A 25,245-nucleotide genomic window follows, 5' to 3' on the forward strand; every position below is an offset into this window, starting at 1 on the left:
TGCTGCTGCCCTACTTCTTTCTTCATATTAGTTTCAGGAAACAAAATTAACTCTTTAGTAGGGGCTTTGCAAGTCATGCTTTGGTGAGCAGTCCCAGAAAGCTTAAGAAAGGTGACAAGAAATTCACTGAAACCAAATTATCTTCAGATGCACATAAGAGCGCTTAGTATGCCTGGGCAGGGTTTCAGAAGTAAATTGGAAGCACAGGCGATTTATAAATCAGGAGCAACAGGAAATTCTCAGCAGCTGGGATGCCTTTAAGAGTTTATCTATATATGAAAATATCCACACCATATTCTGGACCAATTGTGCTTTCTACCTGTGTAAATGAACATCACCTTCACCTTCTGTGAATTTTTGGGGCTGCTGAGATACAAGCTTGTATCTGAAAAATGACACTCTGTTCTGAACTGGTGTGGTCACAGACCTGCGCTGATAGCGGGTGAGCGTGTGCAGCACCGTTATTTGGCTTTCAATACCCTCCTTTGGTCACCACAACTTCCGCAAAAAATTTCCTCTTTTCGTCCCCATCATGTCACAATTTGCAAAGAGTGAAGACAAATTGCTAATTAGGTTCCAAGACTAATTTTGCTCACATTTTAAAGGCTAAGGTTGGATTCTGCTTAGGGGAGGGGAGAAACAGAGGAGAAACAGTGCAGGAAATGGCGCCGCTTCCTCCGACCCCTGCTCATCGCAGCTGCCTCCCCATTCCCCTCTCTGCGTGCCCGCAGCTCCCTCCCCGGCTCCATGTCAGCCCCAGACTGGTGAAAGAGGGTGATGGGGGAAAAATGACCCTTGGAGACTGAGCAACGAGGGGGGCTGGGGCGGCGTAACGGCCCGGGGAGGCGGTTAGAGCCGTTGGGGAGGTGACAGGTGGGCAGCTGCGGGGTGTCCCCAGGCAAGCGGCTGGCCCAGGGCAGGGGCGAGGTGCACACGGGGGCGTGGGGCTGGGGGTGCCCGTGTGCTCCCGGGTGGGTCCCCACCTCAGGGGTGAGCAAGCACCCCGACCGTTGTGCGATGGCGTGCTTGTCATGGAGGATGTGTGTCAAACTACTGGGTGCACGAGCACATGAGCACCCCAGTTATGGGAACCTGCACTGCGTGCTGCCAGTGAGCTGGCGTGTGTCTGCGCGTTTGTTCACTTATCCATGTTTCTCTGTGTGTGTGTGTGTGTGTGTGCAGAAGAGGAACATGCGTGCACACCCAGGTGTGCTCATGGAGAAGGTCTGTGCAAATGAGTGCACTCCTGTATAAGAGGTGCGTGCTTGCACGCTTGGGTGCCTGCGGAAGGATGTGAGTCTTTGCACATACTTGTGGAAGCATGCAGGCGTGCATGTGTGTGCAAGCTGAAGTGTGGTGTACCTCAATGAGTGTTGTCCATCCCTGATTTTTTGTATTTTGTCCAGTTCCATAGAATTCAAGCGAACTACGTGTCTGTATGTATGTACATGTACACAGGTGCATGTCAAAATCTCAACAGCGCTTGGATATATTCATGTGTATATGTGTATGAAGGCTTGTGCTAAGATACTGAATGTCTATTTGCAAAGAATGTGCATATTTGAATGTCAGTTTGACAGTGTATCTGAGTGTGCACCTAGGTCTATTTTTATATGTGAATAGTGTGAGGAAGCAGTTTTGTCTGTAAAGTGTGTGGTAAGAGATGTAGCATGGGGACAGCAAAATGCCTTGTGTGAGGGTTAGAAGCATATTGTCTGTATTGTAGATAACGGACAAAATGTGCTTGTCTGATCATGTTTCATCAGTGTAATACTGTATTACTGAGACAATGTGTTATGCAAAAATTTTATTAAAAAGTATAGATGTCGCATGTATCTTCACATCTGTCTTGTACAGCTACTATGCCAGATCAATATGTATATTTGTGTATTTGCATACATACCATGTGTCTGTTCTGCATTGCTTTCGTTTGCTGTCTGAGAATGCATCACAGCACATTTTTAATTGGGGAGCACGTGTAGACCGATTGGAAAGTATAGCCCATTGTGATGTATGTGGTATATGTTTTGTGGATCTAGTCTTGCAGTACATCATTGATTCTTATTGCTCAATGATAGTAAGTAACAATGAATGACAACTTTTTTAGCTGAAGATTTCCTACTAATATGGCATATTTTCATCTATCGGTTTCCTACAGTTTCAATAGCATCATCTCCTCAGAGTCTTTAAAGGACTGAACTTAATGCCATGCTAATGACTCTGGCTCACTACCTGGTTTAAATGATTTGAAGAAAGCCTGTATTTGAAATTTTATTCCTTAATAGTATTTTTAGATGAAATGTGAAACAAGCATCAGGGCAAGAGTTCTCACTTTGGCCATTATGTGATCTGAGTCTGAGATCTGAAGGGGGCAGCTCCAGTGGGAATGCCAGGATAGTTCAAACTCTGGACATATTTGCTGGTTGACTTGTCAGATGTCCATGACAGTGGAGGTCACATTCATGGTGGCACTTTCATTTTCCCCAAGGCAAAGACTACCATCTTAACCAAGAACTTTAGAAACCTCCACTCAAGATGCTGATGCAGTGATAACATTTATTGTTCAGTCAAGATCCATTTGGAAGCTGAAGTCAGACTTCACCCACGTATGTAACTTGACTGAGAGAGTTTTCCTGCCCAGTTCAGTTAATTATCTATTAAAAAAAAAAGAAAAGAAAAAAACATGAAGGACATTTTTATGTAAGTCATTGCTTTTCATATATCCCAGAAGATAGGAAGCCTGATTTGATGTCATTAGAGTTGAAGGTCTTTAATCATTTTTTTTTCTGAAATGGTCCACTGTTACAGAAGCTGTCATCCCATCCAAGGTCCCTGTGGCCATTCTGAACAGAGTAATTATAAGCTTGAAAAATTGTTGAGGCCAAAAAATTTTGAAGACCTTAGCAGATTAAGAAACTGAATTTTATTCTGTTACCTGTGGTATGTGGCTTTTGCAAATAAGTTGTATATTGCTCCACAGAATTCTGACATAGGTGTTAACTGCCATTGTTGTAGGGTCTTCAGCTGAGTTAATTTTTAAGGGAATCAGAAAGCAGTGCTGTGTTGAAAATCACATAAATCAGTTCTGCATGTCACATGTTCTTTTAAAAAACTGCTAAATGTGCTTCGTATTTTGATATGTTTCCTAAAATCACAGGGAAATGGCAGGCAAGAAGAAAGAAATCCAGCTCCAGGTATAAATGCTAATTACTTGAACAATTCTAGAGATGAATAGATTTTTTTCCTGCCTTTTCAAGATGTTAAAATGTCAATTCATTTTATTTCAGGCCATAATAACCAACCAAAAACAGTGGGATGAAATGTTGCTGACAAAAGGTGTAGTAGGTACTGTTACTATTTTCTGTTTAATCACTCATGAAGACATGTACAGTTTTCATACTTATATATCATATAATCTTTAATAGATACTTGTCGTAAATCTAGAAGACTAGTGCCATATTATCTTTTAAAGAAAGGTTATATTAATATATTTATAAATGTATATATTGTGTTTATGAATATGCACTGTCTTCTATGATAAATAAATATTTGTCACAGATCATATTATCCATTATTTTATCCACTGTTATACATTGTTGTTTAGAAAGTGCCTTTCCAATATGGTAATCTGTACAGTAGGAGGTTGGACACTTCTGAGGAAGTTTTTTCCTAAAATCTTGTACAGATTAAATTAATACTGTACAGTTGTATTTAGTGGTTAATAGGTCAGCATTCTTGAGAGTGCATGTTCTGTGATGTGTATTATCCCCAGTTTTCAGTTCACTCAGTCCAATAACAATGTCTCCTAGGTGTCCTAGGAATTGTATTTGGGTAGAAGGAACAAATCTGTAATGGGATTATATCTACAGAGGAGCAGTAATGGAAAAGAAATGATCTGCATGCGCTCAGGGAGGTAAAAATCTTGTAGAATAAAGATCTAGATAAGAATGAAAACCAACAGTGGGAGAAGAAAAAGAACAGTTAAAAGGAAAAGGAATATGAGGGAAATGTAGCTCTTTGGATTCATCGTCTCACATCATAGTATTGTGAAGTAGGTTGTTGATGTCAAAAGTAATTGAAATAAAAGAGGAAACCCTGATGTATCCACTCAATATATTGATGTATTCATGGTGCATTCATTGACTAGAAGAGGACTGAAAGATGCATGTGAACACCATCCCAGTACTATTCCAACATAATAAATATGTCTCATTTTATAAGTTCCACAAATCAGCTGTTTGTAATTCTGAACTATTACATTTTAGTAATAGATGTGTATCAAGCTTGGTGTGGTCCTTGCAAAGCTGTGGTGAATTTATTCAGAAAAATGAAGAATGAGTTTAGTGAAGATGATGTGTTGCATTTTGCAGTGGTAAGGATGTAAATTCTGTATGGAACTGTACTTGTTTTTTATTTTAAATATATCTTTCTATCTGTCTGCATATAAAGAGCTTTCATTTTACTATCCTTATGCCGAGCCATCATAATTTTGGCCTGATTGCCTCTTCATCTGCATGCATCCTCATAAGACTTTGTTTAGAGGTAGATTAGAAATGGTAATAAATATGAACAGAGCTATAATATAAAGGGAGTTGATATCCCATCATTTTTGTTTTCCTTCATGAGATTGCAGAAGCCTTCAAAAACCAGACTATATGATTTTTAGTGTTAAGTCGCTACATTGCGGATTATCATATTTAAAATTCTTACATCCCTGAAAAATGCTATTACACCTTTTTCCCAAATATTCCCTTGTATTTCATTTTTAAAAGAACAAAAAGGGAGAATTGAAAAATAATTTATCACAAAACTGTAATAATAAGAATATTCCTCTACACTAGCAGTATAAAATAGGAGGTATATATAATATTTAAAGGAGATAATTTTGTTTCACAGATTCAGTTCCTCCCACATGTTTCAATTGTCCGATCAAAGCATTTTTGCAGAAAATACATGTATTGTTTATACAGAAAAAAGTAGACAGTTATGTTCAGAGATTATCTCAAGTGCTTTCATAGAGTTGACCTCATGTCACCAAGAACTTAATACAGTGAGTAATCTCTTCTGTCAAGACTGCATGGACTACTTCCTCATTTATACACATTATTATAACTTACATGGGAAAACAGTATTAGGATAAGGTATTTTTCTGTGATTAGCTGCTGTAATATGAAGGGAGGCCAATCCCATGTTACCAAACCAGTTCTTTCTTCATCACCAGCAAGTGCCGTGAGGACTGCTAGTTTGAGCGTGTAACAGCAAAATATATGACTGCAGTTTTCTTGCAGGCAAAAAGGTTTATATATGCATACATATACACATTTATGTAAGTAAATAATCTTTCTCACCTGACTTCAGGCAGAAGCTGACAGTATTCCAACTCTGCAACCATTTAGGAATAAATGTGAACCTGTCTTTCTTTTTTGTGTTGTAAGTACATCACATCAGCTTCTTTTAATGTGCTGCCTACTTTTACATTAATTTTTCAGCAGATTAAGAAAAAAAGTGAAGCTGTATAAAACATATCTTTACATTTTACAGTATGTAGGATCATATCATCAAATGGTGTTTACTTGAGGCTGCTTCCCATACCTAAATCTGTGGTTCTCAAGCATATTTTTCTTGTGGCTGCTACACGTAAAACTACAGATCTATGGTAGCCACAGTTTTGTAGTTACTTAGTGAGAAATTAGTATAACTTTTCCGGGGTTGCCTCACATAAAGTGTCCACATGTGGCTACAGTGAAATGATTATTTTATGCACACCTTCCCCCAGGGAAAAAAGAGTTTACATTTCCTGCCACTTCAAGTTTTTTTTAAGATAAACAACTAAAATTGTGTTTTTCACACCTGAGCAATTCTAATAATGAATCATATAGTTTTTATCCCTCCTTGATGGATACAGAAAGACTGTTGTCCTAGGACTCCACTGTAGAACACTGCTCACTTATGAGGCAGTGGGGTTTTTTCGACTTGAGGGTGCTAGGATTTGAATTCCCGCAACTAAGGGCCAAGAATAACAACACTTTCAGGACACTTTCAGGTTTGAAGCTGAGTGCTGCCAAGTGAAGTTGGCAGTATCTCTGATCACTGGTAGTTACCTTCACTGTGGTGCTCCTGAGTGTGGTAGAGCATGCACTGAAACGTGAACTAAATGAAAAGATGGAAAACTCCATGTTACAGAAATGAAGAGCTAGTAAATTGAATATTTGCATTTATTTCTGATTGTACTATTAATGGTGAGCCTAGAAATAGACATAGAAAATGAGGCAGAAAATGAAGGGAGGAAGTAAAAGTAAGAAAGGTTCATTCTGAACTAGTAGAGGTAGTAGTAGATTCACTTCAGTGGGCACAGGAAGTGGTCCTGTTACTGCAAAAAAATAGAAAGATAACAGCATGTTCCAAAACTCAAGTGAACATGTAAACTAAGCATTGAAAACTCACCAAGAGTGTTATTTTCTCTTTTACAGAATGGCAAAATCATTGCAATAGTGAGAGGTGTAAACGGTCCTCTTTTAAGTAAGAGAATAACACAGCTAGTGCAAGAAGAGAGGGAAATTGCAGCTGGACAGAAGGAACGCACCAAGGTACTCACAAAACAGATACTTAAATATAAATGAGTATTTTTATTACACTGACATGGTTTCTATCAATGCCTGTGATAGCGCTTTCCATAATGTAATGTTTAATTTTTTGTATTTTTTTTCTTGACAGTATAGTGACACATGTGAGGGCGGTTTTTAGAAATTTACATTAAATGATACTTTATAAAAACTTTAGAAATTTACAGATTAGCCTATTCATGCAAGAAATGGAGAGATGGACAAAATGTCACTAGCACATAAAGATTTTAGTAATCTTTTTTCTTTCAGGACTGAAAATTTTTCATATATAACTTAGTAAGAATGCATCATATGAAACAAATAAAGACTTGGGATATAGTCATGTCTCATTGCTGGTTTTGAGTGAAAATGGAGATCAAAGAACTCCACTTACCATAAAAGGAAACTTTTAACAAACTGTAGCTTGGTTAAGGAAAATCAGGCTAGCCCAAGGTCTTTCCTAGAATTGCTGGCTTTCCTGAGTAACGAATTTGTTATTACATTAAGCTAAAAGTGTTGTAAAGATCTGACAGCAGTGTTTGGTGATGTACTTGTACTGTGTTTACAATTACCTTAGGTAGATGAACTTGTTTTCCTAGAAGAGAAATCATCAGAAGACACTGTTGAGGAGAATGTACCTGAGGGTAAAGATATTTGGTTTATTTTAGAAACGTTAATGGAAAGAAAAAGAACAAATGTCTTTTTAGTTATCTGATTAAGAATTGTGTATGTCCAGCACCAACAGACCTTCCTTTGAGTTAATAACATGAGAGGTTATGACTGAGGATATCAAACTGAGATGTTGGGCTGTCATCATTAGTGTTTTCACCCCTCTTTGGGAGCCTTCAGAATTCAGGTCCCTGGCACATAGCAGCAATGCTCCATGCCAGGAATTTTCCTGTGTAAAACCAGCACCTGAAAGTCACTTCCTCACAGTCCCTATGTTAGCTATGTACTTTTGTGGAGATGGTGCTTGTTAACCCCTGGATGTTCTACAGAAACACCAAGACAGGGGCAACCTGTGAAGACTGGAAGAGTTAATCTCTGAAGGAATGGCATGCCTTTTATTTCAGATTATTTTTATTTAACCCTTTCACAAGACTGGATTTAAGTACTAAAGAACAGACTTACATAAGAGGATAAATCCACCTTAGTAGGATAAGGTTCCAAACAGATTGAAAAATATGCACCATCCTGCCTGTGGGTCTCATGGCTATGATTTATTTCAGGCTTGTATTGAGCTGGGACCTACATCTTTTCTATTCTTATTGTTATCTGTGGCTGTTGAAGCTTCCTGCTGCTTCATAGATGCACAGAATGTCATTTGGCAATGTTCAGATGGAATAAACTCCTCCATCCTCTCTCTTCTTCTCTTGGCTTATTTTTCCTGTGATAAGGCATTTGATCACTGTCACAGATTAAGTTGTGGCCATTGTCCTTCCTCTTCATGTCTTCTTTATTGTATGGTTCAAGTGACAAGTTCCTGACCTCAGCTTTAACCCTCTAAGACCTAGTAGTACAGTTTTATAAATCATTTAGCAATTATATACAGACTTTGCACTAATGCACAGAATCTAAATGTGCGACAGAATCAGGGAACAGTTTTCAGCTTGGGTTCAGTTTCAGGTTAGGGGATCCCTCAGAAGCCATAACACACTAGTACTTTGTGGTAAAATTTTCCTTACCGCATGCAGGTGCCTATGAGTTTTTTATAGTCTTGAAAACAAGTAGATGTCTGGTGTTTCCACTAAAGCTATCAAGTTCTTCTACAGTGTTTGGGATCTGATTGAATTACATGCTAGTGCTTAACTGTAAACCTCAGATACTGCCAAGAAAGATGTAGTTTATATTCTCTTCTGACTGCTTTCTGTCATTTTGCGAGGATCTGTATGCTATGGATGTTGTAACTGTATGTCTACAGCCAGGAATACCTCTTGGTTTAAACATTAGATTGTGTTAGCAAGCATGTCTTAATTCAACAGTTGTTTATTGCAAATAACTTCAGCATCCACAATGCTAAGGAAACAAACATTTACTATGACAAGAAATGTATATTTTACTGGATGTCTCCAATATTCATACAGATTTTCACTTGGTGAATTTTCCTTGGTAATATTCATTCCTTTCACATTTCTAGTCTTGTACATACAGAGCTCCCTAGGCAAAGCACCATTCTTAAATAGTAGCTTTTCCACCACACCTTGCTGCACGTGAACCATTTCTCCACCATATGATCCAAAACACTAGCGGTTCATCAGGAATGTGGATTCCGGGGATAGCCAAGGACAGTCCCGCACTCCAAGACATGCTTTAAGTATTGGAGTCACTTATTTTTCGGAACAACTGTTTGGCCATCTCAATATTAAAACAGAGAATTATTTAGAGAAACTCACTTGTAACTAATGGGAAATGCAGTTGTGTATTGATTTTGATAAATGTAGTCATTGACACGTGTGTTTTTTCCCTTTCCCAGAAGAAGTAGTCAGATACTCTGTTGGAATTATAAAACCTGATGATGTCTTAGAGGGACGTGTAGAGGGAATTAAACAAAAGGTAGACAACATTTGAAAATTCATTCATCCTATTTAGCATCAGCGTAGGAACAAGGTGTAAGATTAAGTACATCATAGTTTATGCCCAGGCTTTAGACCAAGACCTGTTAACGTTTTTCTGATAAGGACAATAAAAGCAAGATAATTTTGACCTGAAATAATATGGTATTCAGATTGACACTATTGCATTAATATTTTATGTCACTAGGTGAGGTATGACATGGATTCATACTGTGTTGGTCAGTGATGCCTGAAATCTACAAACAGAAAAGTGTCTTTTTTCCTCATATTGCAATAGAAAGGAGAACTAGAAATTGTGGTGGTGAAGTTAATTCTTCACACAGCATCTTTAAGGACTGTAGGCACACATAAATCAACTAATCAGTTCCTTATGGAAGAGAGCATGTGCGCAGACACATATGACAATATATGCATGTTGATGGGGAGGCTAATTCATGTGCGCTAATATTTGTCGGTAGTGCAGTATTTGTTCGTGCAGTGAAGAATGTGATTTCAGCAAGTACGCAAGAGTGCATCCAAGGATTCCATATTTGTTTAAGCCATCACACAGTGAAAGAAAAATTCTTTTGCCTTCTAGAATATGATACTATAGTAAATGCTCATTTCAATTTCAGGAATTTCTCACTGTTTCTATTACAAAAAATGCAAGATAGGGGCAGTGACCTTTGCAGGAAGGAAAATCAGAATGTTGTATAGGTTGCTTCTGCAACTACTCTACCTTGGCCAGAAAGGAAGGAAGCTCAGTAAAGGCAAAAAAAGCAGGCAGTGCTTGAAAGCAATGTAGCTGGAGCTGAGCAGCTACTAGCCGACTCTGCCTTTGCACTGCCTTATGAGGTGTGTGCCCATACTCTTTCCACACAGCCTTGCCAAGGCAGTCTGGAAACACTCAGAAGCATCACAGGGAATTTTAAAGTGCAGAGTGCTGGTATGCAGATTAATATTGGCGTATGATCAGTATTGGGGCTGGATAGTGCCTTTGTTGTTTAAATATCAGTACAGGGTATAAACCTCGTACCAGTGGACTATGAAATTTGATGTAGGTTATGTAAGTGTGCATCTCTTACACATACTTGAATTTAGTGCAGAAATGCAACTTAAAATAGATAATCATAAAACAGATTTTATTTTCATTTCTTTGCTGTTTGTAAAGCCAAGCAGTTTAGCCAAATACAACAGTAGCTGACAAGTACACATTTATATGATTACTATGATTGTAATATAGTTTATAATAACATTTTTAGAAATGGTTGCATGTTAATCACTCACAATGGTTAAAATGAGTTTATTCAATGTTAAATAGAAGGGATTATTAACTACTAAATGAATACATACATTGAACTGCACTATATTTTTCACAAACATTAACTTAGTGGGCATTGTAATCCTGAATTTAGTGAAGTGCTTTGAAAAGCTGGAACGTTAGTTTAGGTAAACATAGCAATTTTATCTGGAATATTTCAGAGAATTTTAAACTTAAGACAGCTTCCAAAATCAATCAATCTTTAGATTTACAATAGCGTCTGATTTTGTATGTATCCATTTTCAAATGCCACTGAATTATAACTGAATAACTGCAGATTAGAGATGCAGGATTTGGCATTGAAGCAGCAGAGGAGAAAATGCTAACTGAAGAGCAAATCAGAGTATTCTATGCCCGGAACAAAGAACAGGTAAAAACAAACTGAAAATCTGAGTAAAAGGAACAGGTAAAACATATAATCGTAGCACTACGTCTTTACAAATCTCTGTCCTGTCAATTTTTAGTATGTTGAAGAAGTGATTTAATGTAGATTTAGTACATAGAAAAAAGGAGATACTATCTCTCTTTTTTTCTTACCGACTTGTTCAAATATGGCTTGGTAGCACTCTAACATTCCAACTAAATTAAATTGAATTCCAATTAAATACCAAAAGATTTTGTAGTTCTTTCAGTTGTCAGAATGTGTATGACCCTTAGTCATGGCCGTAAACATAGGCTGATTTACGTGCTGAAATGTACCACAAAACCAAAATCCGGAATTATCTATATGACAGTATATATCTATTTGACACATACTCTTCCAGCCAGAAAATAAGTGATAGTATAAAGTTTTTTCTTCTTCACAGCTTTTATCATGGGGTAGTACTGAGAACAAGCATATGCACACACAGAAAGAGAAAGCATCTCCATTGAAGTTTATTTTTCTGGCCCTATACTACATTAGGGGACAATAAATAGCTAAGGACAGACAAAGTTCAAGAAAACAATGAAATTATCCTGGTCACAATTAAATGGCAGTGGTCTAGCAAACCAGCACCTGGATATTGTCAAGTGTTTTGGCAGTATGATAGCTAAAGTTAATTCTATGGAAGGATCTGAATCACAAAAATTAATCTGCTTAGCAAATATTTATATCTTCTTCTATTTAAGATCTGCATAAGATAAACAGAGGCTGAAATTATGTGCAGACAACTAGTTTGTTTGGTATTATTAGAGAGGCCAATGGAAGGGACCAATGAAAGAGTTGGCATAATCAAAAGAAGAAGCTGGGAAAGTGTTCCTGTGGCATTCCAGATGGGACAGGATGGTTCATGCTGAAGCCAGAGGGGAAAAAAGAAACCTGATAGCAATCACCAGATGGCTGCATTATGGTTTGGAAAGGACGTAACAGGGAGAGATTGTGAGGAATCGCGAAGAGCTTGGTTTTGGCAAAGCTGGGATTCTAGTTTAGACAGAGGCAGTTTTGAAATAGAACTAAAAATAAGTTATCTTCATGGGAACAGCAGCCAAATTTGAGATTAGTTAGGTGTAGAGGGAGACGTGGGAGGAACAAAGATGGGGGAAAAGCATGCAGTGTTTGATGTATGGCAGCACTACTACACCACAGCAGGTCCTAACGAACATTACAACAGGGAGAATAACAAAACTACTATGAACTATCAGAGACAGTCCAGAGGCCCCTATGCATATTGAGAAACCAATTATTTGTCATTCTTTACATGTAATTCTAGGCTGAAAAGTAATTATGTTAAAGTGACAATATAGAATATAGATTCTTTTGTGCTCAGTGGGCAATATTATTCCTGATTTAATACTGGGCAATCTTGCTAAAGATCCAGAGGCTGCCTATTATGACAGAATGGAGACTCAGATATAACTGGAAGCAGAAACTGTTTCTTTTGAATGACAAAACTGGGTGAGCCAGGAGAGCCAAATCTAATAGCTACTTCTATTTCTTTTAACGTGAGTGAGTGCACTTTTGAAGCCGCAACAGTGTAGATACTCCCTTTATGCGTTGTACTAAATATTTTTGTACTTGCATTCATTTTGTCTGTTTTGAGTTTGTTCATATTGTGAAATGGGTTGAGTTTATGCATAGATATGAAGATAACTGAAAGAGAAAACTGATGAATTGAAAGCACACATATGAATATTTCATCCTCGTATTATTAAAGGAAAAACGTATCATCCACAATCCAATGAGGGTGACTGGTAAATAAAAGATTTAGTCAAATATTTAAAAGAAGAGAAGATACTTTAGAAAATTCACAATATTGAAGAAAAAGGTGACACAAGTAAAAAAACTCACAACAGCTTCAAAAGTTATTTTCTGATGAAAATGTACATTTACAGAATTGAAGGTTGAAACTGAAAGAGTGAAAAGAACATAGCAAATAGAATGAAGGAAAAGCCTACAAATGTCTTGCAAATATCACAGTGTTCTGTATTTGCAACCAGCTACATGATTTTTAGTTTCAAAAATTATGCTTGGAACTGCATTGCAGTTTGTTATGTCACACTTTATGTGCTACTGCAAACACAGCATTTGATCTCATCAAGTTTCTAGATCATTTTCTTCACTCTTGTCATTTGCATTTTAACCTGGAAGAACATGTGGTACTTGCTTAATGTAATTTTATTATTTCATTTACCTCAATTAATTGTTTTAGGCATTTTATAATGTTGTTGTCCCAAAAGATTTATCAAAAAAACTTCCCAAAAAATTTGACAGGGGTTTGAGTAATGTATGTGAATGCCATTTTAGAACAGGAATTAAGAGGTAATTTGGAAAGGATGGTCATCTCATTTCTGATGATAAGCTCAGAATTCCTGCAATTCATAGCAGAAAAAACTATGGTTTTTAGCCTGATTTTGAAGATTTTGTTCAATTCATGATGAGTGGACCATGCCATGTTTTGGTAATCACTAAAAAAGAAGCAACTGATGCTATTCCTCACTGGAAAGAACTACGTAAATTGAGTGAGAGTGCGCCTGATGAGCCTGAAGCTGAGAAGCCAGACAGGTAGCTAACAGTAAAAATGTGTATATGTGATTTAGGTTGCAGTATTCGGAACACACCGTAAGCCAAGGCACATTCTTGCAGACGCTCACCTGCTCATGTGCACAGGGTCCAGGGAACAGGCAGAGTTCTTCACCTGCTCTTTCACAAGGCAATCACAGCTCCTGTGGGAACACAGAAACTCCTTGCTCCCTAGATAATGACAACAAGCAAAGGGCACTGATCTCTTGCCATTTCTGAACTAGCCTTGCAGGGGTTGTCAGACCGATGGGAGCAGCGCTGTACTTCAAAGCTGATGTGCTCCATGCAATTCCACTTCATGTTCATTCACCCATAGGGAGTGACTGCCAGCATTGCCCATTGAAGGTTGCATTCTTGCCCATGTTTACTCCTACGTATGCTGGAAAGCTGTAGATGTGGCCCAAGGGAGATCGGGGGATCCCTGAAGCATGCTGTGCTCCCTGGTATCACCCTGTAAAAACCAGCAAACAAGTGGGAGGGTTTGGGGTTTTGTTCCCCCTGCCCTCCAAGATGCATAAAAACATTGTAAGTATTAGCCATTCACAATCAATCATGTTATCTTGAAATGTCTGTTTTTCTCCTATTCTAAATATTTATAGAGAGTTTTAAAGAGCATGATAGTTGTATACACAGCATCAGACAACAAAGGGAGTGTTCACAAAAATTCAAATACTGGATCAAGTTTTATATTTAGACATGAGATTTACTTAAAGCAATATAAATTTAAATACTTCATTCCAAAAAAGAACTCGTCACAATAATTCATACTTGTTTTTGTTATGTTTTTGTTTTGTTTTGATACTTTTGTTGATGCCTGCTGTATCTCTTTCTGCATTAATTTAGGACAACTGGGGAATATTGCATTTTCTGTAAGTGGCCAGGAGTGACTGTATTTACATAGTTAAATAAACCTTAGAAATACAGGCAAATAACAATGACAAGTATCTCTGTTAAAGACAATTCAGTAGTGCTATCATTTTTATGATCATGCTGTACATGAATTAAGAACAATCTTTTTATTGATCATTCATTACACACTGTACACTTGTCAGTGGTAATTCTGTCTAGTGAAACAGAGAGACTATTTTGATTCAGCTAGAGGGGAATTAGAAAAGCTGCGTGGCTGAGATTTCTCTTTCATGGCACATGACAAGGCACTTTTTGAGATTAATAGTTCTGTCCTCAGCAACATTACTTCAGTCATGAATCTCAGTTTAAGAAAAACTTAGTTTGGCATTCTATTCTTATGTTTCACTAAACTTTAAGGAAGTACATTTTCAAGAAGTCAACTGTTAACACAATGCATGCAGTGACTTAAATACTGTATTACTTTATGTCTCATTAGGTTGGAGGGAATCATGGAAACTGAGAATATATTAAATATATGTGATGTGCAAGACAGTGTAGAAGATGCCAGCAGGCAACTTGCCTTCTTCTTCCCGAATTTTGATAAAAAGGACACAGACCAAGAAGTCGAAAAGACTTTGGCCTTAATTAGACCTTCTCTCCTAAAGGAAAGACGCGGTAAGTGTTAATAACTACATTTTCCATCTAAGGTATATAAAAAGTCTCATATTTTGAACTTTAAAAATTCTAACTCTACTGATGAAATATTCTTATGTTATATTGTCTCCCCAGCACTAAGCTGACAGTAATCTTTGCCAGGAAAAATGTTACATGGTTAAGGTTTTTGATATATTGAGAATGTATGCGTCAACGCTATTTTGTTCCTTTGCCTGATTTTTCAAGAATGTCTTGAGATTGTATATTTGGATGAAATGTTTCTAGAAGACCTCTCAGAGAAGCTAGCAATTTCAAAGTATAGTGTAGGTGATCATACTTCCTGCCATAATAAAGCAGCTGATAGTATCCTTGAATGGCAGGTCAAAGGTAGATCAATGGCAAGGTGAAAAAGATCTAACTCAGGATGTTCTATGCTGCATAAGTCTGTGTTGCACAAAGACAGGTCTATATAGACAAAGTTTTTATGTATTAAATCAGAAAATCTACCCCAACAGCATGAAGCTTCATCCAACAAGTTTACTTTTCTTCTCAGGCATATATTTTCATTTTTTTTCTAGATTCTAGATAGCACCTTTATTTCTAACTTGAGAATCTCTGTGGTGGAAATAACCTATACACAGGGATCTGAAATACTAAGATTTTGACCTCTCCTTTTGTATTTATTTTCTTGATTGTTATCTAGTATGTTGCTTAGAGCAGCAGTTTCACAGTCCATATATAGGCAATTATATAGTCATTTTGACTCGTACCAAACACTGCTTACTTATGCATGTGGTCTTATGAGACTTAGTCAGATGAATATTCATCTATTCAAAATTCTTAGACCTTCTTTTGATGGTAGTAACAGGTATCATATTTCTCAGTCAGGAATTCCTACTGAGGTTTCTGAAGTGACAGAAAGCCTTAAAAAGGTGAGCATCAGCTTTCTGAGTGTCTAGGCAACTACTGAAGCCCTCTAGCAGTTGCTTTAAATTAATTTTCTGTTCTTCAGTTAAGAAATCAATTCACCTGTAAAAATTTAACATTATGATTGGAAAGTTCATGTCATTTCTTTGCAAGTGTGCAAATTTATGAATGGATGGTAATTTAGCATTATTTCAATATTTTAAACAGAGTCTATCATGCAAAGAATAAAGGGTGATGGCTTCAAAATAGCAATGCAGAAAGAAATAATCCTAACTGAAGAACAAACACGTGAATTTTACAAAGAGCATGTAAATCAAAACTACTTCCCAGTCCTCCTAGAGCAAATGACCAGGTACATTGAATGAAAAATGAGAATGTGGATCTATAAATAAGACTGAAATTTTCACAACAAATAATTATCCTGAATAATACATGGCTACAAGATACCCATGTATCTGAGAGTTTAGTAAAACTAAAAACCAGAACCAGACAACTGCAGATAATGAGATAATTCTTAAGTATAATACATAAATAAATCAGGTTTTAAAAAATTACTAACTACTCTATATCTCTGTATGTAGGATGTTGAAGTCAGTGACCAATTCCAGTGATTTGGGGGGAAACAGTTGAGCTCTGCTCTGGAAGGCTGCAGTTAGGTTGTCTGCAGGAGAGTTCTGAAATCTTCATCCAGGCTGTGTGCAGGATTCCTTTGGGAGGAAAAATAAATCATTTTTGGATATTGTATTCATATTAAGTTGGGACATGGCTGGAACAAATATAAAAACTTAGGAGCTGATCAGCATTTCAATGTCTAATAATAAAGACATAGCCCAATTCTACAACATTCTTGCTGTTGTGTTAACAATCAGTAACTTTGAAATTTAAATTTGTGTTTAAGCCCCATAAGGTTATCAGATTGTAGGTATTTAAATGGAGATGGGTTTTTAAATCCTCCAATATTAGGGCTCATTTTCCTGGCCTGGACTATATATAATCAAATTCCTTTTACAAATTACAGACAATGTAGTATTTGATGTTTTTTAATGCCAGTTTTACCATTTTACAGTGGTCCAACTCTTGTACTTGCTCTAACACGAGAAAATGCTATAACACACTGGAGAGATTTATTAGGCCCAAAGACTGTTGAAGAGGCTAAGAAGGAAAAGCCGAACAGGTAATACTTACAGTAGTAAACTATCATTCACAGCTTCCAATTTACGTTCATATTCCTCATCTCAAGGAATAACACATTTCAACCGGTGTAACTATGGTGCCATCATCTGGAAACTGATATATATTACTGCAGTTTGTTAAGCTTTTCTTGGAAGAAGTGTTGTGTTACACGTTGTGACTATAGCAGTTTTTGAGAAATAAGGGCTACTAAACATAATGAAAATCTGAATTTAAAAAAAGATACTGAAGTGAAAGAAGACCTCTCGAGTCGGAGAAAAATCCTTGACTGCTAGAAGCACATACCATAAGAAAAATCCACCTGTAATAATCTTTGTATAATCCTGCTCTGACGGTCGTATGAACAGGTTACTTGGCTATTAAGTTGAATCTTTGTGTCCTTGGATGGCAATTTTTGTGGTCTTCAGAAGTATTGCTATTAATTTTCTATCTGCAAAGAACATTGGGAATATCTCATTCTTATTGTGGTTTTTTTCTTGAAATATCACCATTATTTTTTAGAACAGATGCCTATTTTCTTAGCTTAACAAAAACTTTCCATCAGTAGCACATTTTATTTGTAACTAAGTTTCTTCTACATATTGTGTAAATGAACATCTTAGTTTTCCCTGCTTATTTTATTGTTCTAAGAAACTGCTGTTGTATCATCTTACCTTTTGTGTTTCATTAAGCAAGAACTGTTATAATCTTGGAAATATAACAAGATAACAGTTAGGAAGGAAGGCATTCATATTTCACGTGGTTAATTAAAAAGTTGATTGTTATTTCTGTAGACAATGAAGGCTTCTTACTCCTACAGAGAGATCATCAATCACTTAAGTCGCCAGATCAACATTAATTTATATTCACTGGGTTAAGGCTAGTTGTACTTGCAGCTCAAACAGCTATTCCTTTAAGTAACTTACTCTTTTAACGACTCTTAGTTTACGTGCAAAGTATGCAGTCAACAACATACCTATTGGTCAGCTGCATGGTAGCTCTACACCTGATGATGCTAGGAAGGAATTAGAGTTCTTCTTCCCTCAGGAGCACACACTGGCATTAATCAAACCTGCAGCTGCTAAGAAGCACAAAGGTAAGTGATCTAGAAAGTATGGGCTAAGTCTACAGATGTAATTTCTACAAAATATTAGCAATGTACACTGCAGTAAATCATGTCAGATGCATTCTTTTTATTCTCTGAAATGCTTTTTCCATGCAGAGAAATGCTTTTACAGGGCTTGCATAATTCATATTGAGGTCTCAGATGTCATATTTCTTTTGCTTAAGCTGCCTATAGCTCTTTCTTCACAAGAATGGTGCTGAATTGAAGTGAGAGAGTTCATAGCTAAGTTAAACTGTTTAAAAGCCAGGCACTTGTGCAAACTGCCATCCAGCATCCTTCTAAACCAAAGGAGAGGTTGGTTTTCCAAACTCATGTTTCTTAGTTCATACAGCTACCCCTACTGACTCAAAAGGGGTCATTGCTCAATTAGATGTGTTCCCATCCTTGTTTAACTCTTAGACAAAGGGAATGAGGAGGAAAGGTCAAAGTAAAAAGTACACTATGTACAATTTAAACTCCTACCTGAAAGATTTTTTGCTGCCACTTTTTTTTTAAACCTTTTAAAACCAGAGCCTGTTCTTCACGTTCTTCTTTTCTGTCCTAACAAGTTTTAGTAGTCTTTCTGATGTTAATTCATCCTTAGCTTTTGTGAGTCTTTCTTCCCCTCTTGTAACAATCCAGATTGATTTTAGCAGGCCAACTGGTGTGTGATGTAGCATTACAACTACAGTCCACGCTCTGTCCAATGTGAGAAACAGCCGTGAATGCTACTGGTATAGTTTATAAGAGTCTGGGTTTGTCACCTGTAGAGATGGATTAGTGCAATGACAATGGTTTCTGCATATTTTAGAGAACTGTTAAAGTGTTTGTCATATTGATCTAAACTATTTCAATCAAGAATGAGTTTGCTTGTTATTCTCCTAGATGACATTATGCAAAAAGTTAAAGAAGCTGGATTTACCATTTCAAAGATTAAAGAAGAAGCTTTAACTCATGAAATGGCTACACAGTTCTATGAAGATCACAAAGGAAAACCCTTTTTTGAACAGTTAGTGTCTTGTATGACTGAGTAAGTGTCTTGTTATACAATACTGAGGTATATAAGTATACATCAAACTTTGAATTTACAGTGCCAGCAAAACATGCTACACTCAAAGTGGGCTAAGGATTTTACATTGTATGTTTACATACTCTGTCTGCCAAGTTTAGTGGCTTCTAGCATGGACTGCTCTTCCTTTAAAAGGAAGATTTAAAATTCTTTCCTGACTTATGGATAGTGAACACTATTTTTGAATTTTTCTCAAAAAAAGAAATAATTTCTGATGGAATCCTTGTTCTTCCCATGTAGGACAAATATCTTACTCATAATATTGTTAGTATAGCTGTTGATAAAACAGTATGTGTTGTCTTGCTTCAGAAATTATCAGGAGAGAATCTTTTTAGGACAAAAAGTCCAAATCCAAATAGCTGATCATCATAATCTTTTTGGCTTTAAAATACAGGATGTTGTCTTAAACAAAACAGAGACAAATTTTAAAATATAAACAGTTTAACAAAATTCAGATAGCTTAATGTTTACCATAACCATTCATGGTACCTGAAGTCAAAGCTAAGTCTGCATCTCAGAATAGTGTAAGAACTTCCTTATATTGATTTTACAGGGGCCCGTCGGTGATAATGGTCTTAACAAAGGAAAATGCTGTGGAAGAGTGGAGGCAACTAATGGGTCCAACCAATCCAGAAGTGGCAAAAGAGACCTCTCCTGAATCAATTCGAGCTCAGTTTGCACAAGATATTTTGTCTAATGCTGTTCATGGATCATCTGATAGAGAACACGCACTGAAAAGCATTGAGTGTGTATTTGGAGAGATTGATATAGATTGAACAATTAAAATGCAATCTCTGAAATTTGATATTCATGTTATTAGATGCATTTGTCTACCCTGTTACCTATATTTAAGACATGTTTTCCTTCATAGTCCATCCATTTCTAATCAGCCAGTTTTTTGTTACCAGTTTTGCCATATTGCAAAGCATATCAGTGTAACAAGTAATACCTGCTAGAAGTTTGATGTTAGTAATGATTTCTTTGTGTACGCTTACTAGATAGTTTTTCTGTTATAACTTTAACAGATTTATGCCTTTGCAATAGTTCCAGGAGTCTAAGGTATTTTGTATATCACCACCTTAAAAAACAAGGGCCAAGGAAGGTCATTAAACCCTATTAATGACACAGCCACTGTGATGTGGATCGAGTCCTCCAGTTCAGACAGCCTACAAAGGATAAATGCCAAAAGGTAGTGGAAGCACTGCTACAACACTGGCAGGGAGCAGCAGCAAGTGTGGGAATGCTCCACAAGGCCAAACATGACCATGGCGCAGGCTATGCCCTTACTGGTCCAAGCAGAACTGGGTAGCCACATCCATCAACAATCCCAGACAAAGCAAGCAATGAACTGGGTCCAGGACTCATTGAAGGGTCCAGTCAGGAACAACAGGCAGAAGAGCCAGAGACAAGCACTCCTGCAACACAGCTCAGGCAAGAATTAAGCCCAAGTGTGAGCTTAAATGGGGCTCCTGGGCCCGTTGGCCAACATTATGGGTGTGCATCCTGGGTGAGAATGCTCAGGGCTATTAAGGCCTATTGATTCCCCCAGGGCCCTGAAAAACATTTGCATTGTTTATTTATCCTTTCCCTAAACATCTTCTAGCAATTACTGTCACAGGTAGGATAATAAACTAGAAAGTCCTTTCCAGTCCATTTACTCAATTCAAGTATATCAGACGAAGTAAAATACAAAGTCAGCTCTTGCATAATAGCTATTCTTGACATATGCCTCCTTGCCAAACTAGTGAATTTGTATCCTGCCTCAGTCTAACTTGGCTGGCCTTCATGAAGAACACAAATATTCTTCTGTAGCTGACATATTTTCACTTTTGCTGTCCGAGTCCATTGAATGTTGAGATACTAAAGAATGGCATTGAATTAAAGCAATTTACTTATGGCATTGATTGTGAGTGTGAAGTCCAGAAAGAATGAAGTCTTTCTCACACTTTCTTTACTGTTCCTATTGTATTTAATACAACTAGCTGTTTTAAAGAGCTTCCTGACAAATATTTCTGTTGTGATGGGGCATTTGTTATTATAGACATTCCTCCAGCAGAAGTTGGACTGAGTGTTATCCTCGTGGCCCATTTTCACCTACAGCTGCTTTACTGCTGTAAACTTGACTTGAGGCTAGCTAGCCTGTAGGAAGTTGTGATTAGTGCAGAATTTATATGTCGCCTTGGTGAAGTGAGTTCTGAGAAGCATACTTCAGAATTGCTGTATGTTCTTTGGCTTGTTTTTTACTTCAAAAACCCATTAAAACTGTTCTTCCTGGCATTATTTTAGCACTCTGGGTCTTTTGGGTGCTGGCACATTGTACTTTAAACCAAGAAATAGTCTCAGAAGAGGCCTGAGTAGGGCAGTTTGAGATACATCAGTTCAGCTCATTTCCCAAGATCTTTGCCAGAGTTAATGGCTTCTCTAGCAATGGGGCAAATACAACATTGAAAGTTTAGGTGAGATTATTTTTTGACAGGAGTAGAAATGCTCAAAACATCAAAATGTGTTTATGTCTTATTAACAGTTCATGAAACTTCTGATAGAAGTTCACAATCAAATAGCTTGATAGGTATAATGCACAGGTTTTGAACGCTGTGGGTCATTTACTGCACTGGTCTTAGAAATTTCAGTTAGCTGTAGGGGTACACTAGCTCTGCCTGTTTAAATGTGGTATAATTTTATATATGGAGTTATTACTTGTTTAACCATCATTCTTCATCCTCCATTACATCACTCTTAAGCAATATGGCATTTTTTTCTGTTTGGTTTAACTATTAGATGTTGAAGGATTCCATTTATTTGGGTTCATATATTCATGTGTTTCGATTATGATCCCTGTTTTGTGCTTGGTTAAAAGGATCCAATAGATTACATTGAAATATTATGCATAGATCTATGACAGCTTTTCTCTACATTGCATAAGTATTGAAACCCAAACTGAAATGTGGGAACATTTAATTTATTAATGCTTATTGGTTTCTCCTAAGTATCTTCTTCATCTTAATGTCTTTTAGCAGCTTTGGAAAGGAGGAATTTAAGACATATATCTCAAAACAATGAAAATAAATGTTTCAGTCAGCTGCTGAAGAGATTCAGATTCATGAAGGTTTTATATCTTTGAGATGATACAGACTTTTGTAGAATTATCAAAATATAATGCATTAAAAAGCATTGAAATACTGTCAATATTTTAAGAGATTACTTTGTCTCTTTAAAAGTTTAATTCAACACTTAGGTATTGTATACATAATTTAGACCGCCATCCACTCTTCTTCAAATTTTATATTACTGTGACATAGACATGGATGTAATTTTTAAGAATTGGTGGTGGTGGTATCAGCCAGCATTTGCATTTATAGAGTCAAGAGGAATGTTTTCCAACATAATTTCCATTGAGTCTCACAGATTAAAATCTTCTTGCAATTAAATCTACACAGCTCCTTTGCCTACAAATCTTACAGAAAGTCTGACTCTGCCTCATATCTAAATGCCAGACCAAAAGAGAATGTGACCTTTATGACCGTTTATTTAGAAAATATCTCGTGGTTCTGTGTAGAATTAGGTGGTGCAGAGATGTGATGAAAATTCTTCCAACACTAACAAAAGATAACATAATTATTCTTCTGATTTTTGTCCCAGCAAGAGAGAAATGGAACCACAGGGCATGTTTATTTATACAAGAGACCACATATTTCCTTGTTTAGGAACTTTAATGAAATCATAATCTGACACAAAGACTATATTAAAGATCTGTTTCAGTTTAGAATGATAAACAAGCTGGTTCTAAATCTCAAAATACTGTTTAAGAAGAATTAGAATGTCTGATTGTAGTGAGTATTTGTACTGAATTACTGCATAATAAAACAAGAGAAGTGGGGAAAAAGCTTTTATCCCTGCCAAGAAGATGGAGTCAATCAGCTTGTGGTTGTGTACTGCGGCACTGTTTTTCCTTTGCTCTGACTGCTGAATGAGCTACACTGGCAAGTTAGACCTTGCAAGCATCTATTGATTTTATCCACATTTTTTGGTGAACAAATGATTAGCTTTCCGATTACCTTGATCAGAGGATAAATACTGATGTGCTCCGAGTATCTACAAACTAAAGTTTTCATCATACTGTAACCCGAAGGAATCAAAATACTTAGGGTGTTGGTTTGTTTAGGGCATCTCTTGATCACTCTGATGCATCCATTAACTTTCTATCTGTAACATAGACTGTATGACATATTTAAGGTGCTTTAGGGTTTGGATCTTAGTATTCTCATCTAGAGAAAAGGAGTGTGTCCTCCCTTCCAGATGCTTTCCTTGTGTGCTTATTGCCATGCTGGTTTATCCACAAGCCTTTTGGCAGCAACAGGAACCAGTCTGATATGAATAGATTACCTGGAACCCCCTGAATTTACTGCATCTCTAACAGGCAAGTTCAAAATCCTGTTCGATCTTCCAATAAGGCTGGTGTTTAATTTCAGAGATGTTACAAGAAATAGAGTGTCAGCAGTTGAAATTAGACGTAGAGCCCTGACTAGGTCTAATTAGAAGTAACGTACCTCTGTAGAAATTCCTTATTCATAGGCCCTTGCAGGTTTTTTTTACTATAAATGGAAACATAATTTCCAGTGTTTGTTGACCCATATTGATGGATTTATATTTATTTACAAAATTAATTGGAGCTGATGTGGTTTACCAGAAAAATCTAGTTAAGGAAACATTTTCAGATGTGCATTTACATTCAAGTACTAAGCTCAACCAAAAAGTGTGTGTCGGTTGTGCATAATTGGAGTAAATATTTTTTCAGGTTTCATTCATTTGGAATCTAGGTTACAATGCTGGATAAAATAATTTAAGAGCTGTTTGAGTACTTTGGACTGGAAAATCTTCTTTTTATTTGTACAGGAAGTATTTCTCAGTTATGTGCAATGACTGGACAAAAGTAACAAAGTTGCAACATTGAATTTAATTAAAGTGACCGGGTCATTCAGGTCTTGTTGGAGGGGAGTTTATGGGATTTTCCAAAAGTGGTTCATAAAAGAGTTCTGATTTGCATTTACAGTGAGCTTCTAAAATGGTGCCAATTATTCAAAATTAGAGTAAATATTTTTTCAGGTTTCATTCTTTTGGAAGTGAGGTTAGAACATTCAGTGAAAATTTTCAATGGCACTTCTTACTAAACCGGGTACATGTGTGTGGGAGGTAGTAAGAAACTCACTAGAAACGTCTGTTTGGTGTTCCAGGCAATTTTTATTTTATATGAAAAAAATGCCAAGCCCCTCAGTAGGAAGTCAGCTGTAACACTGAGAAAAAACATGTGACACTTCAAGTTTTGGCCCGTTAATTTTTTCAGCTGCAAATAGGTACAGTAATTACTTTCATCCATCAGCGGACCATTTGCCCACTCTACTAAACCAAGGTTTAGCAACTCCGGTGCTGGGGTCACTAGCATGGCAATGACTACACCTGGCCACGGATGTGCACAAGGAGGGGTGACTCTGACATTTTGCCCCATGCCGGGGAGCAGAAGTGGTGAGTGGCCCCTGTGGGGATTCAGGAGGATGCATTCGCCTGCTCCAACATCTGTTTCATGCCCTCGTAAGGGAAGGGCAGCGGGCTGGGGGCGGGGGTGTTCTGGGTCTGGATTCAGCTGGCATTTGATGTCACAGTGAGTTAATAATTGTAAGGGATTTTCAAAATGGAGTGACTTGTGGTAGTGTTGAATTGGGCTGACCCATGGCTTCTTAAAAAGTAGGAAAAATGGATTTGGGAAAACACAATACCTTACTAATTCATCCCCCCTGTCTGTACCTCTGTTCTTTGGATTACGATATCCCCTGCTTTTTGTTGTATTGCCTTTCCTTCTTCCAAATTTTTACCGTATCAGAATGAAAGTTAGTCGGCATAAAGCATACATAAAAATGTCAAGGAGTTTGGAAACAGCGAGCTTGATGCATCGAAGTTTATTCCAACATACTGGAATGGTCGGTCTAATGACAGTAACTTA

The 25,245-nt window shown here is 37.1% G+C and overlaps 1 protein-coding gene across 1 annotated transcript; it reads left to right on the plus strand.

The window, feature by feature from the left end:
- Positions 1 to 3,161: 3,161 nt before the first annotated feature.
- NME8 (NME/NM23 family member 8) lies at positions 3,162 to 23,167 on the plus strand. Its single transcript, XM_075747133.1, has 15 exons — positions 3,162 to 3,194; positions 3,288 to 3,345; positions 4,266 to 4,372; positions 5,359 to 5,430; positions 6,471 to 6,587; positions 7,180 to 7,246; positions 9,076 to 9,155; positions 10,753 to 10,845; positions 13,301 to 13,458; positions 14,822 to 15,000; positions 16,114 to 16,258; positions 16,973 to 17,080; positions 18,021 to 18,172; positions 19,067 to 19,211; positions 19,804 to 23,167. Exons 1-15 carry the CDS (start codon positions 3,162 to 3,164, stop codon positions 20,024 to 20,026), a joined length of 1,737 nt encoding a protein of 578 aa, XP_075603248.1. The 3' UTR covers positions 20,027 to 23,167.
- Positions 23,168 to 25,245: the final 2,078 nt, after the last annotated feature.

The sequence above is a fragment of the Balearica regulorum genome, chromosome 2 (assembly GCF_011004875.1).
Source record: "Balearica regulorum gibbericeps isolate bBalReg1 chromosome 2, bBalReg1.pri, whole genome shotgun sequence".
NCBI lineage: Eukaryota > Metazoa > Chordata > Aves > Gruiformes > Gruidae > Balearica > Balearica regulorum.

Coding starts and splice junctions, on each gene's coding strand:
- NME8 (XM_075747133.1), top strand. CDS start 3,162: ATGGCAGGCAAGAAGAAAGAAATCCAGCTCCAG. Junction 3,195..3,287: donor AGAAAGAAATCCAGCTCCAG/GTATAAATGCTA, acceptor ATTTTATTTCAG/GCCATAATAACCAACCAAAA. Junction 7,247..9,075: donor TGAGGAGAATGTACCTGAGG/GTAAAGATATTT, acceptor TCCCTTTCCCAG/AAGAAGTAGTCAGATACTCT.